The 20,001-nt window shown below is 42.8% G+C and overlaps 1 protein-coding gene across 1 annotated transcript in view; it reads left to right on the top strand.

Annotated features, from left to right (window-relative positions):
- The first annotated feature begins 14,077 nt into the window (after nucleotides 1-14,077).
- Nucleotides 14,078-20,001, top strand: part of LOC145409942 (lymphocyte antigen 75-like) — a 33,992-nt gene continuing 28,068 nt past the window's right edge. The window contains exons 1-8 of the mRNA XM_080280202.1: nucleotides 14,078-14,090; nucleotides 14,299-14,468; nucleotides 15,942-16,072; nucleotides 16,385-16,494; nucleotides 17,330-17,391; nucleotides 17,807-17,962; nucleotides 18,269-18,345; nucleotides 19,262-19,371. Coding sequence (XP_080136328.1) covers nucleotides 14,078-14,090; nucleotides 14,299-14,468; nucleotides 15,942-16,072; nucleotides 16,385-16,494; nucleotides 17,330-17,391; nucleotides 17,807-17,962; nucleotides 18,269-18,345; nucleotides 19,262-19,371 — 829 coding nt within the window. The remainder of the gene's footprint in view (nucleotides 14,091-14,298; nucleotides 14,469-15,941; nucleotides 16,073-16,384; nucleotides 16,495-17,329; nucleotides 17,392-17,806; nucleotides 17,963-18,268; nucleotides 18,346-19,261; nucleotides 19,372-20,001) is intronic.

Here is a 20,001-nt window from a genome sequence, read left to right as displayed (position 1 = left end):
GGTGAGGCTGCAGTTGTTCAGAACACTACTGGCTTAGTGCCTGTCCTGTTGTTGCTGCTTTTATGGTTCCAAGTTTGTCTGGATGTGAACCCAGTGGACTGCAGGCAGAAGTGTCCTTTTTCCAAATCACTCTCCAAATGCTAACCCAAGTATAAGTGAACAGAGTTTAACATTCTTACTATACTCAGTTTTTTTTATTGAGGCGAAGATGCACTTGACAGGTTGGTGATGATTGGCTGAGTGCAACATGTTCGAATAACATTTACTAGCCCAAATTTCCCCCTTGTTAATTAATAATGCTAACGAGTAAAGAGATTATGAGGTAATGTTGCAATCTGCCAATCATCACCAACCTGTCAAGTGCATCTTCGCCTCGATAAAAAAAAAAAAAAAATGAATATAGCATTTCTCCATACGTAGCATCATAATTTTGAGCCACGTAAAAGTGGACTGAGTATAACAGTGGTACTTAACCTTTTGTATTATTCTTACCCCTTCAGTTCTCAGAATATCTTCTTGCTTTCCTCACCAGCAGTTGGTTTCAGATACAGTAGTTCATACATGGCCATTTGGGCATCAAATTCACGCTACAGCCAAGATGGCATAACGATTCAATGGTGTCATATTGTAGTTTAATAGGCTAAACATACAACAAACCATGGACATGCTGAAATGGCAAAGAATTTTAATTTAATACGTTAAACTGGTTGACATTTTTCACATCCTTTGAAAGGACGCTTTGCAGCTGAGGTTAAGAACGATTGGATTATAGCATTCTTACCTACTAATGGCCACGCAAGAATGAACAAGGCCATTGCACTGGCCATGATGCTCAGTAAATGCACGAGAATGGTAGAGAGTCTAAGTTGTGTCAGTCTGTATAGCACCACCAACACCATCACGCCCGCCATAGTGCATACACCTGTCATGAGGCATACATGGCATAGCTTTAGTATTAATGGAAGAAAGAGTCTTGTTATCACCATTATTACTATCATCACCGTCAACATCATCATCAGTACCTTCACTTCATCGTCACATCATCTTCCTCCTCCTCCTCCTCCTGACAATCATCATCCTTGGGCATACACAAAACAGCTTTAGCATTAACTGTATGAAAGAATCGTCCTTATCCTCCTCCTCCTCCTCCTCCTCCTCCACTTCCTCCTTCCCCTCCTCCTCCTCCTCCTCATCATCATCATCATCATCATCACCCGGACCTGCGTTTCCCAACTGAGGATGGAGTAAGGTAAGGCTCCAGAGAACAAGAAAAAAAAAAAACGAGAAATAACAAAAGTCTGCCCAGTTAAATGATCTCTATCCATCTATCCATCCATCATTCAGTCATTTTTTTGCCCCATCAGGAGCATACGGCGCTGATTTTCGTCCTTTTGCGGTATATTTCATGTAGCACTTATTTTAATCTACAGTACTCGACAGTCAAGATGGAGAGATGGCAGTTTTAGGCCAAGTTAGAGTAATGAAGGAATAGTCACTCTTCTAGTCTGTTTCTCATAATCCCAGTCAAATCTCTCATTCTCCATCCTCTCATGGCCAAACCTTCGCAAAATATTTCTTCTAACGCTTTCTAACACATCGATATACATTCTTCACTACATAGATGTTCATGACGACAAGTGGAAATGGGTGGAAGAGAGACAGGCAAGAGAAATAAAGAATTGAAGCTGTAACTTGTGTCTTTCTCCCATCCAACATTTCCAGTCTTCACTACCTTGCGCGATAAGCCAGAGTGGAGTGTAGAGGTGAGACGGGCAGAGCTGAAGGTAAGATGCGCCAATGACTATAGATGGAACAGCAAGCATCACTTCACACGCACATACACTCCACCAGATTAGCCACACCCACGCCCACCCTGTGTGTAAGGCAGGCTATATGTATGGGCGCTGCCGGAGGGGGTGTTCGGGGTCTATCCCCCCATTTCACGATGTATAGTCATTGAAATGCATAGAGTGTAGACATGTAGGCATTTATTTCTATTTCTATTTCCTCAGTGGGTTTTAAACTGCTATTTGAAGCTCAGTTTTTATTGATTTACATATTGCTGTAGTACATTCCAATATTTGTATCTTAGGAATAAGTAAAGCCAAAATTCAGGCTTCCTCCCCCCCCATAACAAAATCCTGGTTGTGCCCCGGATAACAAATCCCATGATTCTCTATTTGAACTTTGAAACCAGGGATATAATAAGTTTGATTGTATCTGGCAGAATTTTGCTTATCTTTTTGGCGAGTTACCTATTACTTAAAGGCAGAAAAAGACAATACTACATCCATGCATAATTTCTAACAACATTATTTTTTTTTCCATCGTCTACTATTGTCAAATTAGAACAAAAAAGTAAAAAACGAATATAATTTTACCTGGTGCTTTTCGTGTGATGCTAATTTCTGGAAACAGCTTGACATTCTTGGGTTGGGTGTTAGAGCGTTCATGGAATAATGGAGTGCAGGCAGTATGACAAAAAAGACACTGAAGGGTATAGAAGAGAACATATTAAGTGAATGCCTGTCATAGTCGTCAGCATTATCTTTTTAATTATCATCATCGTCAGTAGCACTGGAAGCATCTACTAAATTTAGCTTGATTTTTTACTTGTTAAGGCCAATGTGGATTAACTGGAAAGACAGACAGACAGACAGACAAAGAGAGAGAGAGAGAGAGAGAGAGAGAGAGAGAGAGAAGGGGGGGAGGAAGCAACTCACCACAAATACAAGACCGTACACAATGCCGTAAGACATATGCAGCATGAAGGAGAAATTCAGCAGTGTGTGGCAATCCTGGTTCACAGACGGTCGTGTGTGGAAGCCAAAGGTCACAACAAACCCTGTGGAGTGAGCCAGAGGAGCTAAAGGGTTAATACTGCAAAGAACAACGTCAAATGGCAGTGCACAGTTCTTTAATTCTGACTAGGTGGAAGTTTTCGTCCTTTTGCAGCTTATTTCATCTAGCTCAGTGGCAGAACAGTCAATGCTACGTCTCAGCATCCTTCCTACAGAACTTCCTGCTAAAGTTACCGACTTCCTACCGCCCACAACACTCCTTTCGGGGGATAGGGAGGGAGTTGAGGGACAGTTGTACTGGTAGCCCCACCACATGCCTACATTGGTGCCACCACGTAAAGGCACCCGTCTCCAACACTCCAAGTTAGAGTAGAAGTAGTAGTAGCAGTAGTAGTTGTAGTAACAGTAGTGATAGGGCAACCCTAGTCTGTATGACCGAGCAGACCCATGAACCTCAGGCAAACAATCGCCCTGCAGTGCCATCCTGTGCAATGTTTCCTTGGGGCAGACAGCTCCTTGTCACAGCTAGGTACGGGGAAGAGTGAGGAGGTTTAGTTCCTAGATGGACGCCGCATTTACCTCTCTCCACTCAGTTAACAGGGGCACCATAGTAGACTTGATGGCTTCCCGTTATCCAAGATGGCGTAAAAATAGCATACAACACAGGTGACCCAGATATAACACTCCCCTTCCACTCCTTAGGGTGATTCTTGTGTGCTGTGGGGAAAGGCTGTCAGTGTTATCAACGTCTGTCTTCCATAATTTTCTTCATTTCCTACTCCCACTGCCACACCCACGTCCACACCATCAGACTGAGCCGTACCCTCAACACATAAGATACCGCCAGCTGAGTGGAGTGCTATTTCCGTGCTCCCCTGTATTTTGTAAGTTACATTTTTCTCGCGTACTCACCAACAGAGGTCAGAGGCAGGAGTGAGGCCAGAGTGAGGAATGTAAACACTCGGCAAGTAACGTAGAACCAAGCGCTCCTTTGACTCGTGACTTCACACTCCTTTGGTATCAATTTCCCTGTCTTCTCCCTCACGTTGTCAATACTTCGATTCCTAAAAACCAGCTTCTCGTTCATGGTGAGGCAGGACACTCGATTTCGCCTCCAACGCCCTCTTTTTCGTAGCCGAGAGCAGCGGGCGTTGTATTTGAGTTTTGCGGCCACGTCACAGTGCACTGCCATGCCTAACACTGCTGCTGCCTGCCCTATCCCTGCCGATATAATAGTAGTAGTAGTAGTAATAGTAGTAGCAGGCTTATTTGAACATGGACCTGGTAGTCTGCACCCCGAAATTGGCCTCTCTTTCTCAGTCCACCATCCTTCTTTCGTGGGATGGGGAGGTGAAAGAAGGACGCTTGTATAACTGGGCAGCTCCACCGCCTGGTCATATCAGTGCCATCACGTGAGGGGGACTCCCCACTACATGTATTTGCTTGTGTTTGTAACGCTTATCAAAATGGGTCATGTTCGAAGCCTGTTATTATTATTATTATTATTATTATTATTATTATTATTATTATTATCATCATCATCATCATCATCATTCGTCATTATACTTAACCATTTAGTGTGAGCAAGAGTGTGATGATGGGATGTTGAGGGCAGTTGTGGTGTAGTAGAGCCGACACCACCACAGTCACCACACTCACCACACAATTCACCACACACACCGCTACCACCACCACCACACCGCACCGCCATCCTGAAAAGGTATAGAAAGGCAGCAAGTTACGTGAAGACAGTTAAAAGAGGAAATGAAGAAGCGACATGGTGTTGATGTGCATGTGGAGTTATGTGGAGAGACAGACAAATTAGGACGTAAAGGAGCGATGTGGTGTTGATGTGGATGTGGGGTTAAGTGGAGAGACAGACAGACAAATGAGAAAATGAAGGAGCGTTTTGGTATTGATATGGATGTGCAAGAAATCGTTAGGAAAAATAGAGATGATTTGGCCATGTGAAAAGGATGGTGACTGAGAGACTGACCTGGAGAATGTATATGAGTAAGATGGAGAGGGGAGGGGGAGACTGAGGATGAGTTGAAGGGGGTGCGGAATAAATCGCGTAGGAATAGGTGTCAGGAATTCCTCAAAGGCATTTCAATACGGTCCCATGTATGTTGAAAGGCTACTTACTTATGGCGGGAAAGCACTGGCCTAGTCCATTGCTGTTGTTGCTGCCTCTTGCCGGATAGTAAGCTGCGAAACAATAGCGTTCAATTAATATCGGGGAATTATAAGTTTGAATGCATCTTTTAGTCTCCTGTAAGCTTAAATTTAGCTTTTATTTAGTTTTGGAGCTGGAGAGGGACGCCTTCACGTGATGGCACTGATATGAATGGTCGGCTCAACTTCCCAATTGCTGTATAGAAACATCCCCCAGTTCCCTGTCTGTAGTCCACCGAGTTCATTGGAGTTACTACTACTACTACTACTACTACTACTACCACTACTACTACTACTGAAAATATTTACCTTGGCCATAAATCCTTGTCATACTGTCACTTGAATCTGAATAAGAACAGAAAATTTATATGACGCCTCTGTGGAAGACGTTCAGGTGTATGGAGGTTCTAGTGTAGGTTTGTTTTTATTTGATGGAACTGGGCCACTCTCATAATACGGATATTATTTCGTAATTATCTGAAATTCGACGAGCCTTTGTTATGAGATGGGGATGAGTCTTCTTGGTTACTAGTCAAATGTACCCTTCAGTTTGACTACACTTGTCCATCAACTGAGATGAAATGATGGCCCAGTATAGTTACACTGGAGTTATAATGACTAGTAACCAAGGAGACTGAAACAGACTACAGCACGTTCACTTGTCAGGGTAAAACTGCAGCTACGGCCAGACCTCGTTATAGATAATATGTTAATGAAGAAAGTATCTATGTAAGACATCTTTGGGTGACGACACGGCAGCCAGGTTAGCGGTTTTGTTGCTGGGAGAGAGAGTTATGTTTTGCGAGAAATTAGCGACAGTGAAGCACGTATAAATGCATATTGGAATGGCGCTAGGGACGCCTTCATGTGGTGGCACTGACATAAAAGAGGGGGAGGGGGTCGCTCCACTGCCTGATTATACAAATGTCCCTCAGCTCCGCTTAGCGAGATATTGGCGATACTGAAAGATATGACTGATTGAAATGTTTAGAGCTGGAAAGGACGTATTTGTACACCCACATCAGCAGGTTGAGCCGTCTTCGCAGCACAAAAGATCCGTCAGGTATATAGTGGAGTGCTAATTTTGGACCACTCTAAATATAAATAAATAAATGAATGAAGGATATGCTATTCTTCCGTATGTTATTGATCTGATAAACATACGAACATGATACCAAGTCCCCAGCCACAAACTGCTACGGTAATCTAACAATGTTATCTCTCTCTCTCTCTCTCTCTCTCTCTCTCTCTCTGTACATTGAGCTATGTTTTCCATTTAGCCTATCAGTATCTTTCACTCATATATATCCCCTCCCCCCCTCTCTCTCTCTCTCTCTCTCTCTGCCAGTCTTACTGTCTGCCTATCTGTCTGTCTGTCTGTCTGTCTGTCTCTGTCTCTGTCTGTCTGTCTCTCTCTCTCTCTGCCTGTCTTACTGGCTGCCTATCTGTCTGTCTGTCTGTCTGTCTGTCTGTCTCTTTCTGTCTCTGTCTCTCTCTCTGTCTCTCTCTGTGTCTGTCTGTCTATCTGTCTGTCTGTCCTTCTGTCTGTCTGTCTCTGTCTCTGTCTCTGTCTCTGTCTCTCTCATTAACCACACACACTGCTAGCCAAACAATGCTATCTCTGCCTCCCACCTCTCCTACTGGCTTTTATCTATGGGACAACCCACAGGGGGAGTTTCAATGCGTTAATATCTTCACAATTAAGTTCAATCGTGTTTTTGTGCCTCGCTCGCCTGGGTTTGAGTGTATGAGAGGCGGGTTGTTTTTTTTCATGTCAAAATAGAGGGGTTAGTTTGTTTTTTTTATGCGAGGAATAAGGAACCAAAGGCTGAGTCCGCATTAACATTCCTTCCAAGAAAGAAACAAAAACAATACAAAAGAGAGCCAAATTCAAGATCCGTTCATTTCGAGATGCCTGGACACACTATGTTTGAAAGACTGGAGATCATAGGAAGTAGGAAATACAGAGGGAGACAGTTCCAGTGTTGACCTGTTGCATAAATGAAGGACCGACAGTAACGGTTAACTCTTGCATTAGAAAGTTGGACAGCAAAGGGATGAGAGTTTGTTGCTAAACGGGTGCTACGCGCCCGTCGTAGAGGTCGAGGGATGCAAGCAGACAGTTCAGAGGAGCAGTGACCTTTGAACTAGCGATAGAAAAGAGATAAAGATGCAACAGTGCGGCGAAGAGACAAAGGTTGAAGGGAGCCAGTAAGAGGAGGAGAGTTAATGAGAAGAAAAGCCTTTGACTCCACCCTATTGAGAAGAGCTGTATGTGGGGAACCTCCCCACACATGAGAGTTGTACTCTAAACATGGGCGAATAAAACCCGTGTATAAAGTCAACAATTGTGCAGGAGTAAAGAAGACACGGAGTCGGCTTAGCACACCCAATCTCTTGGAAGCATATTTCACAAGAGATGCAATATGATCCTTCCAAGATAAGTCCCGAGTAAATGAAACCCAAAGCATGTTCAAGGATGATGCAGGATTGAGCTGGATATTATTATACATCAGTGGGTATACCTGTGGACGATTTTGACGGAATGATAGGTGTAAAAATTGAGTCTTTGATGCATTAAAAACAATCAGATTATTTTTACCCTAGTCAGAGATACGAGCCAAGTCAGACATTAGATGTGCCATAGCCTCATCCCTTGTTTGTTGGAGGAACTGCTGAGATGGACGTTGTAGGAACCGAATGGAAAGGTGAAGGGTGGAATCATCAGCCTACGAGTGGATAGGGTTAGATGTACAGCTTAGAAGGTCATTGATGAATAAAAAGAAGAGAGTTGGTGATAGGACAGAGCCCTGAGGAACACCACTGTTAATACAACAGCAGCTATAGAACGACCGGAAAGGAAGCTATATATGAAGGCACAGATAGAAGGATAAAAACCATAAGAGGGCAGTTTGGAAATTAAAGATTTATGCCAGACTCGATCGAAAGCCTTTGAGATGTCAAGTGCAATGGCAAAGCCTTCGCCAAAGTCCCGAAAGGAGGATGACCAGGAATCTGAAAGGTAGGTGAGAAGATCGCCAGTGGAGCGTCCCTTACGGAACCCATACCGACGATCAGAAAGAAGGTTGTGATAGGAAAGATGCTTTAAAACTTTTCTGTTAAGAATGGACTCAAAAACTTTTGAAACACAGGATGTTAAAGCAATTGGACGATAGTTAGAGGGCTGAGAATGGTCACTCTTCTTTGAGACTGGCTGAATGAGAGCAAACTTCCAGCAAGAAGGAAAGGTACAAGTAGAAAGACGAAGACGAAAGAGTTTGCCTAGGCAGAGTGTAAGCACAGAAGCTCAGTTCTTGAGGACAACAGGAGGGACTCCATCAGGGCCATATGCCTTGTTAGTATTTAGGCCAGTGATGGCAGAAAATACATCAGCTGAAGAAATTTTAATGTCAGCCATGAGGAAGTCAGAGGGGGGAAGTGAGGGAGGAACAGCACCGGAATCGTCTAAGTTGGAATTGGAGGAGAAAGTCTGAGCGAAGAGATCTGCTTTATCAGTAGAAGAAATAGCTACAGAGCCATCAGAGTTGAAAAGAGGAGGGAAGGATGATGAGGTACAGTTGTTAGAAAGATTTTTGGCAAGGTGCCAGAAGGAGCGGGAAGAATTCGAGCTGGAGAGTTGAGAGCATTTAGAACGGATTAAATTATTTTTAGCAGAGCAAAGAACAGACTTAGCACGATTCCGGGCAGAAACGTAAAAAAGATGTGATTCAGGGGTGGGTTGGCTCTGGTACCTTTTATAGGCCCTCTCCTTGTTGTGGACAGCATTAGAACAAGAGTGATTAAACCAAGGCTTTCTTGCATTAGTGAAAGGATATGAGAAGGGAATGTATGCTTCCATGCCCGAGAGAATAACCTCCGTAATGCGCAAGGCACACTCAGATGGCTCACGGCCATGGAAGCAATAATAATTCCAGGGAAAATCAAAGAAGTACTGCCTGAGGGCCTCCCAATCCACAGCTCCAAAGTGCCACGGACGACGTTTCTTTGGAGGGTCCACAGGCCGTACCGGAGCGATAGGATAGGTTAAAGTAAGAAGCTTATGATCGGAGGAGCCCAACGGAGAGAAAAGATTAACAGTGTAAGCAGAAGGATTAGTTGTTAGGAAGAGGTCAAGTATGTTGGAGCTCTTTCCAAGGCGGTCAGGGATACGGGTAGGGTGCTGTACAAGCTGCTCTAGGTCATTAAGGATAGAAAAGGTGTAGGCTTGTTCACCAGGTGGATCAGTGAAAGGAGAGGAGAACCAAAAGTGGTGGTGAACATTGAAATCTCCTAGAACGGAAATTTCAGAGAATGGAGAAATGGATAGAATGTGTTCCATCGTAGAGTAAGATACTCGAACAATTTTTGATAGTCAGTAGAATTAGGGGATAAGTAAACAGCACAGATATATTTAGTCAAAGAATGACAGGAAAGCCGAAGCCAGAGTGTAGAGAATTCAGAAGAATCAAGTTCAGGAACACGAGAGCAAGATAGGTCGTCGCGTACATATACCCAACAGCCACCTTTGGCTTTGAAATGAGTATAGAGAAAGTAGGAGGATACGGAGAAGGGTTTGCTGTCAGTTGCCTCAGTCAGTTGAGTCTCAGTAAGAAAGAGAAGGTGAGGTTTAGAGGAGGAAAGGTGGTGTTCAACAGAGCGAAAGTTAGAGGAAAGGCCGCGAATGTTGCAGAAATGAAGAAGAAGTGAGTCAGGCAGTGGTTCCAGGCACCTCAGAGTGTCGCTATCGGGAGAGGGGCGGATGGTGGGGGCATTTATGGTCCCTCCCCTCTGGGGACTCCGAGGCATTGTTGTTTTGCGTCGTTTTTCTTTTATTTAATTTTGAAAAGGAAGTGTAGTGTGTACTGTGCATGTAGTTTGGTGTTGATAGTTAGAGAAACGTGTATTGGAGAGCATGCTGGCCTACTCTCTGTGTTACTGAGACACTGAAAAAGTTCAGCAAACCTAACCTAATGATAACAGTAATAATAACAATAGTGATGATGATAATAATAATAATAATAATAGTAATAATAATAATAATAACGATAATAATATTAATAGTAATAATAATAATAATAATAACGATAATATTAATAGTAATGATAATGATAATAATAATAATACTAATAATAATAATAATAGTGGTAGTAGTAGTAGTAGTAGCAGTAGTAACCGTAATAATAACAATAGTGATGATGACAATATTAATAATAACAATAGTAATAATAAAAATAACGACAAAAATAAAAATAGTAGTAATAATAATAATAACGATAATAATAATAATAATAATAATAATAATAATAATAATAATAATAAGGAACAATAATTGCGGGCTCGCAGCCTTTGGTTCCTTCTTCCTCGCATAAGAAAAGTAGTAGTAGTAGTAGTAGAAGTAGGAGAGAGAGAGAGAGAGAGAGAGAGGAAAGGGGTGGAGGAGAGATAAGGGGAGGGAAAAAGGGAGGAGCGGAGGGAGAGAGGGAAATGTAGTAGGTGGAGGTGAGAGAGAGAGAGAGAGAGAGAGAGAGAGAGAGAGAGAGAGAGAGAGAGAGAGAGAGAGAATATTCTAAATCCAATAAAAACCATTCAAACTGACCTTGCTGTGTGATATTGACCTTCGACGTATTGTTAAGAGAAAGACACACACACACACACACACACACACACACACACACACACACACACACACACACACACACACACACGGTATCTGACCTTGCTGTGTGATCCTGACCTTCGACGTATTGTTAAGAAAAAGACACACACACACACACACACACACACACACACACACACACACACACACACACACACACACACACACACGGTATCTGAGGCCTCTAAACGTGTGAGTGAATCCCCGCCAGGTGTAATATTGATAAGGTAAACAATACAGGCTGCGACACAGTATCTACAAGAGTAAAACAATACACATTAGAGTTAGATAAGAGATAATATTTCCTACACGCCTTTGCTTTGGGAAGAACTGGGATTATATATATACCCAATTTTCCTCTAGAGGCCTAAAATTGTCCTCTCTCCATCTTGAATGCTGAGCTATGTCAATACATTAAGGTTAGACTATGATGCTAGTCACGAAGAAATGCTAAGGAAAGGACGTAGAGTCGCTGCTACTACTACTACTACTACTACTACTACTGCCACTACTACTTTAACTTGGGCAAAAATGTTCATCTCCCTATACTGAATGCTGAGTTATGCCAGTACATTAACGCTAGAATATGATGCTAGTCACGAAGAAACGCCGTGGCAAGCATGTAGAGCCGTAGTATTGTCTTATTCTGTCACAGAGCTACGTGAAATAAGCTGGAAAGGTACGAAAAGCTGGATCAAGTTAAAGTGAAATGTATGGTACAGTTTCATGTCGAATTTTTGGATTCTATCTAACGTGTACGATAAACACAACTCCCAGCAATTAACTGGTATTTTAAGTTACTACATTTCCTGCGATTCTTTCTTCTTTCTTCCAAACGCTTCTTCAACTCGTCACCATTTCTCTATTTCTTCACCAATTCGCTTTAAACCTGGCACAGTTTTTCCTTAGATCAATAGCTCCAGACACCCCTTTTATTTTTTTCAATTAGATATTTTAAACAGATTTATGGAGTCAAGTGTCAAACCACGTAAACTTGTAAGTCGTGAAGTCATATGTTTTTCGTATATTCGTTAATTATCGTTTTTATTTTGTCTAGAAAGGAACAGTCTTGCTACTTCTGGCCTTTGGTTCCTTCTTCCTTGCATAAAAAAAAGCCTTGTGGAGACCATCTTGCATTCCCTTAGCAAATTATTTTATAGGTCTATCTGATTTGCTTATTTTCGTACCTCAACATTCATCCTGATTTTACAGTGAAGTCGGAGAGCTGATTTACTGAAGGCACGTATTTAAAAGCAATCCTATACACACTTTCAGCTCAGGAGAGTTTGTTGATGGGAATTATAGGAACGGGAGTATGGATCGTGTCTTAGGTGCAATAGGAGACATCGCAACACCTTTCTCATGGCGAATTATTATGCATATTACAACGTGATAATATCTTTCTTTTTTTTTTTTTTATTGCAAACGAGTAAGTAGAGTCTAAAGGGTGTAATGTTTTGCTCGTTGTGTGTGTGTGTGTGTGTGTGTGTGTGTGTGTGTGTGTGTGTGTGTGTTCATGGACGCTACTTAAGGAATATTTATTTTAACCTGATAAAGACCCCTAGACCATCTCAACTCACGTAATATCCAGGTGTAGTCACATTGTAGGATCGATTTGACTAGTAACCAAGGAGATTCAGTCTTTCCTTATAATCATGACTTAGTATTCAGTATGAGTAGCCCAGTTCCATCATATGAAATCAAACGGAGTATAGTTTAGAAAGTCATATTAGGTTTTTGAGCCGGGGTATCAAGCTACTGATGTGAAGGGAGTGAAGGAAGGAGGGAAAAAGGGAGATGACGAAGGAAGGGAGGGAAGAGAGGAGAAAGGAAGGGAAGAGAGAAGGGAGGGAGAGAGGATGGAGAGATGATGGGAGGAAAGGTAAAGGAGAAGGGAAGAGGGAGGAGTGTAATGAGAATAGGAGACGGGGACACGGAGGGAGGCGATGAGTTAATGAGAAGAGAGGGAGGGAGGGAGGGAGATTATGAGAGACGGACGGAGGGAAAAGGTGAGGGAGGGAGGAGTTAAGGGAGTGAGATAGTGAGGGAGGGAGATAGCAGGGGAGGAAGAGGGGGGAAGGTAGAACCACAATACGGAGGGGTGTGAGCTACAAAGACAATACCCACAAAACCGCAGCTAAAGGGTGTACACATGAAGGCTTAGTTAGTTCGTCGACAGCCGTAGGAGTGGAAGCTCACCCCACCTCACCTCACCTGACCCGAGGCTTAAAGTGACATTTAGACTGTTGACGGACATTTAGACTGGGCGGACTGTAGTGGAGGAGCCATGAAGGGGAGACTGGCTCTGTCGCTGCTACTACTCTGTCATGCAGGTGGGAGCATAATACATAGGTTAAAGTATGGAAGAATTACCGTAGACCCACATGTGAAAGATTTAATTCACGAGAGAGAAAAAAATCCGTATAGGGGTGAAATTCTGTGTGGTAGGTAGAGGCGCCCACCATCCACACACGCGATGCAGCGCCACCTTAAGATATTTCAACACCGAGTGACAATCCAAGAATCCATTTACTGCATTGTATGGGTTTCATCCAAGGGTTGGTTCGGATTTGCTGTTCACATAATGCTACCCAGGGGAGAGGGAGGCTGGCCAGCATCGTCTTAAATCTCAGATCAAAGAAGTCTAGTTCCAGATCTCTAAGCTCGTAATGGGATTTAAAAAAAAAAGTATTGAATGGATCAATAATTATTTTTTATATCAACAATTCACAACGCTCTGTAATCAAGACATAAACGAAATCATATATGTATTTTTATTTGTATCAATTTGTATTAGGTTCATGTAGGGCTGAACCTGTTCCTTGGAGGGAGAGTGGTAGCCAGAATTAAACCTACCCATGCTGGCACAGTACGAAAGGGGTGTCTGTGGGAAGGGTGATGCATGTGACAGTCGAAGTGTTGCAGTGACTGTGTGTGTGTGTGTGTGTGTGTGTGTGTAGAACTGGCAGGGTACGAACTTACGCATCAAGGGATATTTCATCAACATTTCTTCACAGATTACTATTCTTAAAAGATCTCTGAGACGGGAGCCAACCGCCCGCCTGAAATATATCCTTCCACACTCTCTGCCAACAACATCTAAGTCCATCTAACACTCTCCTCCCTCTCCTACCTTTAGAATTCCACTGAAACGGGGTCCAACCGCCCGCCTGGGATATATTTCTGCCCTGTCTAGTTACCTTGAACTTTAAATTCGGACGTAACTTAGATGTGGTCAATGGGCACCCAGATACTAAAAATAATTGAGCCTGATAGTGTTGATATTACCTAAGACAGCGTTTGAAGAATCTGAATTTTCTTTAAGATGGAGAATTTATACAGGTTATGTTTAATACTACTACTGCTGCTACTACTGCTACTACTACTACTACTACTACTACACTATTTCCTGACAGATTTCTTTTTGCTTTCTGTTTCATACCACATGCCATCCTTAGGTGAGAAAAGAGGTGTGGATGATGATGATGATGATGATGATGATGATAATGATGATTTTTATTATTGCTGTCGTTAGTTCTCCCTCAATCATCTTTTTCCCTTTTCATCCTTTTCTGAACTTACTTCACCCAGTCCTTAGGTGGGAAAATATGTATGGATGATGGTGATGATGATGATGATGATGATGATGATGGTTTTTCCTTTCAGCATGGGGCAAGATGGTAGCTCGCTGTCCAGATGGTTGGGAGTCTCGGGGCGGTACGGATCAGTGTTACCTTGTTCACAACCACGGGCATGAACGCTCCTTCTCAAACGCAAGAGAATACTGCCAACAAAGGGACGGGGACCTCGCTTATATAGATTCCACGGAGCTAAAGGTGAGTGGACTGGGGGGGTTGAATTACGATTGAAAAGCTGAGAGGAAGGCGGGACTGGAGTGTATTGGTGTTGCGATGTAGTGAGACAGATTGAGCTGGTTTAGGCATGTTGAGAGGAAGGCAGTTAGGGACTGGAGTGTATTGGTAGAGAGACAGATTGAGGTCTGGGCATGTTGAGAGGAAGGCTGGGACTGGAGTGTATTGGTGCTGTGATGTGGAGGGACAGACTGAGATGGTTTGGTCATGTTGAAAGGATGGGGGATGACAATTGGGTACGGAGGGTGAGAAGTGTGAACTTAGAGGGGTAGGGTTGCGAAAGGCAGACCGAAAAAGATCTGGAACAAGGTCATAGATTCATAGAGTGTGACCTCAGGGATAAGAGACTGATTAAGGAGGCTGCTGGAGATCGAGCAGCGTGGAGAGCTGCCATTAGGTGGCTGAGGCCAGCGCATGCAAGTACGAAACAGATTAGCTTTAGAGTCGCTGAAAGGGGTTAAAAATAAATGTCAGGTTTAAACAGACATACTTTAGTTAACGTCGGGAATACGGCTTTAATCTAACCTAACCTAACCTTGTCAAACGCCATACAGTACCGCCAGCAAGAGAATAACAACCTTGCTTGTATAAATTCCAAGGAGTCTAGGGTGAGTTGTCGCACGCAGCCGTGAATTTACCATCATTTTTTTCTTTCTTTCCTTCTCTCCTTTCTTCCTTGGGGATACTGGGGAAAAAAATACTGGAACGGGATACACAAACACACTTAATTGTAACACAGGTTTTGAATTGCAGGAAGGGTAAGGGGGCTGTCGACTCTTCCCCTGTCCCCTTTGCTAACTATAAATAAATCTTAAGTTACGAGATGAAAATCACAGAAAGCTATAAGTGTTTTTTGCAGGAGGATCAAAGGCAAGGGGTGTAAGAACTTCCCTTGCGTAGTTCTTCCTGTGAAATCACATCTACGTTACAACAGAGGCTAGATCATACATGTGTTTGAATTACCCGCCTCTGACTCGTAATTTGATATCCCTGTCATATTATCCCGATTTATAGTATGTTTGTTCTGTAATACTTAATTCCTGCCATTTTTCTATTTGTTTTCTAAGATTGGTTGGATTAGGTGGAAGAGGACACTGGAGATATGTGTGGATATTTTTGTATCTTTCGATGCCATGAATGTCAATGGTGTGTGAAATCTGTACACTATTTCTCCTGTACTATTTTCCCTACTGTCTATCTGTCTATCTATCTACCTATCTATCTATCTGCCTGTCCATTTATCTGTCTATCTGTCAGTCTATTTATTCATCTACCCATCTATCCATCCATCAATAGAAATAAAACTGTCAGTACGTCGATCGATCCATCAATCCATTGATTTATGTGACTATCTCCCTGTCTATCAATCTGTCTATCCATCCATCTATCTATCTATCTATCTACCGTATTTATCTATCTATCCATCTATCATTCCAGAGCTGGTTGGGGCAGCTGGTAGCAGAGACTGGAGATGTTGGGGAGAATTCGTATATGTGGGTTGGCGCTCAGAATGTGGATGGTTCGTGGAAGTGGGTAGAGACGAACGCTCCTGTAGATACCAATATTGTGTGAGTATATTTTAGCCATATGGAGAGGAGGGAGAGTGAGAGACTAACTAGGAGAGTGTGAGTGACGTGGAGGGGGGGATAGGAAAGGGGAGACCGATGATGATAATGGTGATAGTGGTGATACTGTTGCAGATGATGGTGATGATAATGATGGTGGTGGTGATGCTACTCTTGAAGATGATGATGATGATAATGATGAAGATAATGATGATAATAATAATAATAATGACCAATAAATGATAATGATTTGTCCTATTTTCATACTCTCTCTCTCTCTTTCTCTCTCTCTCTTTCTTTCTTTCTTTCTCTCAGGGAGTGGGAAGAAGGAGGAACCGGGGATTGCGCAGCCTTCACGTACAACTCAAAGCTCATTCAACAGGACTGCAGTGTGCTTCTTAAATTCATCTGTCACCGTAATATTAGTAAGTAGACGCCTGGTTACTTAGTGGATTGAGACGGTTCATGGGTTTAAGTGTGAGGGATGGTGTGGGTAGATAGGTAGAGAGGTAGATAGATAAATCGGTAGACTGATAGATAGAATATTAGTAAGTAGACGAGTGGCGGCCTTGTGGGTTGAGGGGGTCCAAGGGTGTGTGTCTGAGGGATGGTTTGGGTTCATAGATAGATAGATAGACAGATAGATAGATAGATAGATAGACAGACAGACTTTTTAATAGATCTACTGCCTGTCTATTCAAACCACTCCAAAACTAAAATTTCCTAGACTTTTCAGTAACTTTAGGGGGTTAAAATAGGTCAAATTTCGAGTAAAAAAATCTATCTCTATCTATCTATTGCCAGACGCCTCAATCCCGTTCGGGGTGGCCACAAACAAATCGCCTCCACGCCGCTATATCAAAATGGTTCCAGTTCTCAGCCGCCACGGAGATACAAATACTGATAAATTTATGGGTTATTTATGAGAGCCATTTTCCCCATAAGACTATCAGAATTTGTAGTTCCCGGAGTTTATATTGATTTGTGTGGATCCAGTTGAAGGTGTGGATGGTGATTATTAACTTATCTATCTATCTATCTATCTGTCTATCTATCTATCTGTCTATCTATCTATCTATTTATTGTCTCGCAAACTTTGGTTATGATCTCATTCTGTCAGTTTTTCTTTCTGACTCTCTGGATCTTACTTCAACGCACCTTGGGGTGGGAAAGGAGATGATTATTGCAGTTATCTATCCATCTATCTATCTGTCTATCTGTCTATCTATCTATTAATTTATCTACTTTCGTCTCTCTCAGCCGTCCCGTTGACGTGCGAGTATGGTTCTGGGTGGGAGCAACAAGACGAGAAATGCTACAAGGTTAGTAACAATAATATTCACACCTACTTCAGTTGTCATTATTCCACCCGCGCTAGCGATGCGAAAGCGGGTGTTATGTTTTACCCGACGTGTGTGTGTGTGTGTGTGTGTGTGTGTGTGTGTGTGTGTGTGTGTGTGTGTGTGTGTGTGTGTGTTACTCAATCTATCCATTCCTTCGACTCTTGGTTAATATGACGGTATTATATGTCTGTCTGCCTGTCTGTATGTCTATTATCTATCTGTCTGTCTGTCAATCGTCAACTAATTAATCAATCTATACAACTATTTACCTTCTTGCCTGCCCATCTAGCTAACCATCCAACCATCCACCCATCACTCAATCAACCTACTTACCCACCTACCTACCTACCTATCTATCTGTCTATCTATCTATCTATCTATCTATCGTTTCCAGATCTCAGACAAGCAGGATTCATGGCACGACGCATCAGTTGAGTGCTCCCTTGATGGTGGCCTTCTGGCTTCCATAGAAAACGAAAAGGAGGACCAGCTGGCTTACGACTATGCAATTGACTTACATGATAAAGTGTGGATCAGTTATACGGAGGAGGTGAGTAGTAGTAGTAGTAGTAGTAGCAGCAGAAGTAATAGTAGTAGTAGTAGTAGTAGTGGTAGTAGTAGTAGTGCATTCCCAGGCGAGGAATATACCGATGTTCACTGGATAGAAAGTATGATAATTTGCCACAACTCTATTTCCCTTCTTTTAAAAAATTATCGGACGCATTCACCTGATTTATATAGTACCAGCAATTTGCCTTCACTAAGTTAAAAAATTATAGTTGATATACGTCAATCATTAGGGCTCGTCCACACCTACGCGCCTCCCAGTTTAAATAAGAGTGTTGTCTGTATGTAGGGTCACGCGGGAGACTTCCAATGGGCTGACGGCAACGCATCCAACTACACTAACTGGGAGGACGACCAACCAGATCTGTAAGTATATGCAACAGGTCAACTCTGGAACTGTCTCCCTCTGTCTGTATTTCCTACTTCCTATGATCTCCAGTCTTTCAAAACGCAGCGTGTCCAGGCATCTCGAAATGAACGGATCTTGAATTTGGCTCTCATTTGTATTGTTTTTGTTTTTTTCTTGGAAGGAACGGTTTACGGGCTCCTGGCCTTTGGTTCCTTCTTCCTTGCATTAAAAAAAAATGTGGAGAGGCCCATTTATAACGCTCCTCGTGAACCCGGACGAGTGCAGGCTGAAACTGTCATTCTCCCGGAGTCCACCATCCACTTCTCTGGGCTAAGGAGAGAGTTGAGGGACGTTTGTTTGACCGGGCAGAGGAGCCGCTTGGTTATATCAGTGCCTCCGAGCGAAGGCGTCCCTCTCCAGTCCCCCATGTATATTAAGAGTTACGCATTTTATTAATATATTTGTTTTTTGAAATCTACAGCTTTGTACTTGTGTTAATTCACGTCGTTGAGTATTTGTGTGTGTGTGTGTGTGTGTGTGTGTGTGTGTGTGTGTGTGTGTGTGTGTGTGTTTTAATTGTTCTCGACCCTCCCTCACCCCATCCTTAGGTAGGAAAAGAGGTCTGGATGATGATGATGATGATGATGATGATAATGATGATGATAATGACGTCTGCTTGCCAATAGCGCGTTTTTTTTTTTTTTAATGTATAACAAAGATCCCGAACCCCTTTCAGCCCAGTTGTTGGCCAAGCGTAGTCAGATGGAAGGATCAATTTGACTAGTAACCAAGGACGCTTATTCCCGGCTTAACACTAAACCTCAACGAACATCAAACAGACCACAGCTTAGTATTTAAGTTATTGAAGTCCCCAAGCTTCTCTAGAGGAAAACACACCCACTAAAATCCCTTGCATGCGCGTGTGCCTGGCAGGTCCCTAAGTGGGTATGGAGCAGCGGTGGTGGACAACGATGATCCAGATGGCAGGTGGAGGGTGGAAAAGATCACTGACAACTTCCACTACCTCTGCAAGAAGAGCATGGGTCAGTGGATAGGATTTTTTTTATCATTATTCTCGTACACTTTTCCTTCCCCAGTAGATAGGTGTCCTGTTATTTGCGCTTCCCATGTCCTCCTGTGTTTTCAACTGTACTTCCCATGTCCTGCTATGCCATCTGTACTTCCCATGTCCTGCTATGTTATCTGCACTTCCCTATGTCGTCCTATATATTGCTATTACCAGGGTCTTGTCGGGTTGGGTGGAGGCATTAGTAAGACTTGTGCTGTTACCTAACCTAACTTAACCTAGTCTGTCCTAACTTCAACACACATCTAGGCCCTTATGCAGGTGGATAAGAGTCCCGGAAAGACTGATGCAACTACCTAACCTAACCTAAACTAACCTAATCTAACCTAACCTACCCTAATCACACCAATCCAGTCTCAGTCTTATAAATATTCTCATGCCTAACTTAACCTAGTCTAGTCTAGTACGGTATTCTTTAACCTACCCTAACCAAACCAAGCCAACTCTAACCTAACTTACCCTTGCTTAATCCAATCTAACCAACCCTAACTCTGGAACTGTCTCCGTCTGTATTTCCTACTACCTATGATCTCCAGTCTTCCAAACGCAGTGTGTCCAGGCATCTCAAAATGAACGGATCTTGAAT

This window comes from Coenobita brevimanus, chromosome 83, assembly GCF_032717465.1.
Source record: "Coenobita brevimanus isolate Jiangsu-jjx chromosome 83, ASM3271746v2, whole genome shotgun sequence".
Classification (NCBI taxonomy): domain Eukaryota; kingdom Metazoa; phylum Arthropoda; class Malacostraca; order Decapoda; family Coenobitidae; genus Coenobita; species Coenobita brevimanus.
The sequence above is the reverse complement of the archived record's forward strand: the minus strand, read 5'-3'. Positions and strand labels throughout refer to the sequence as shown.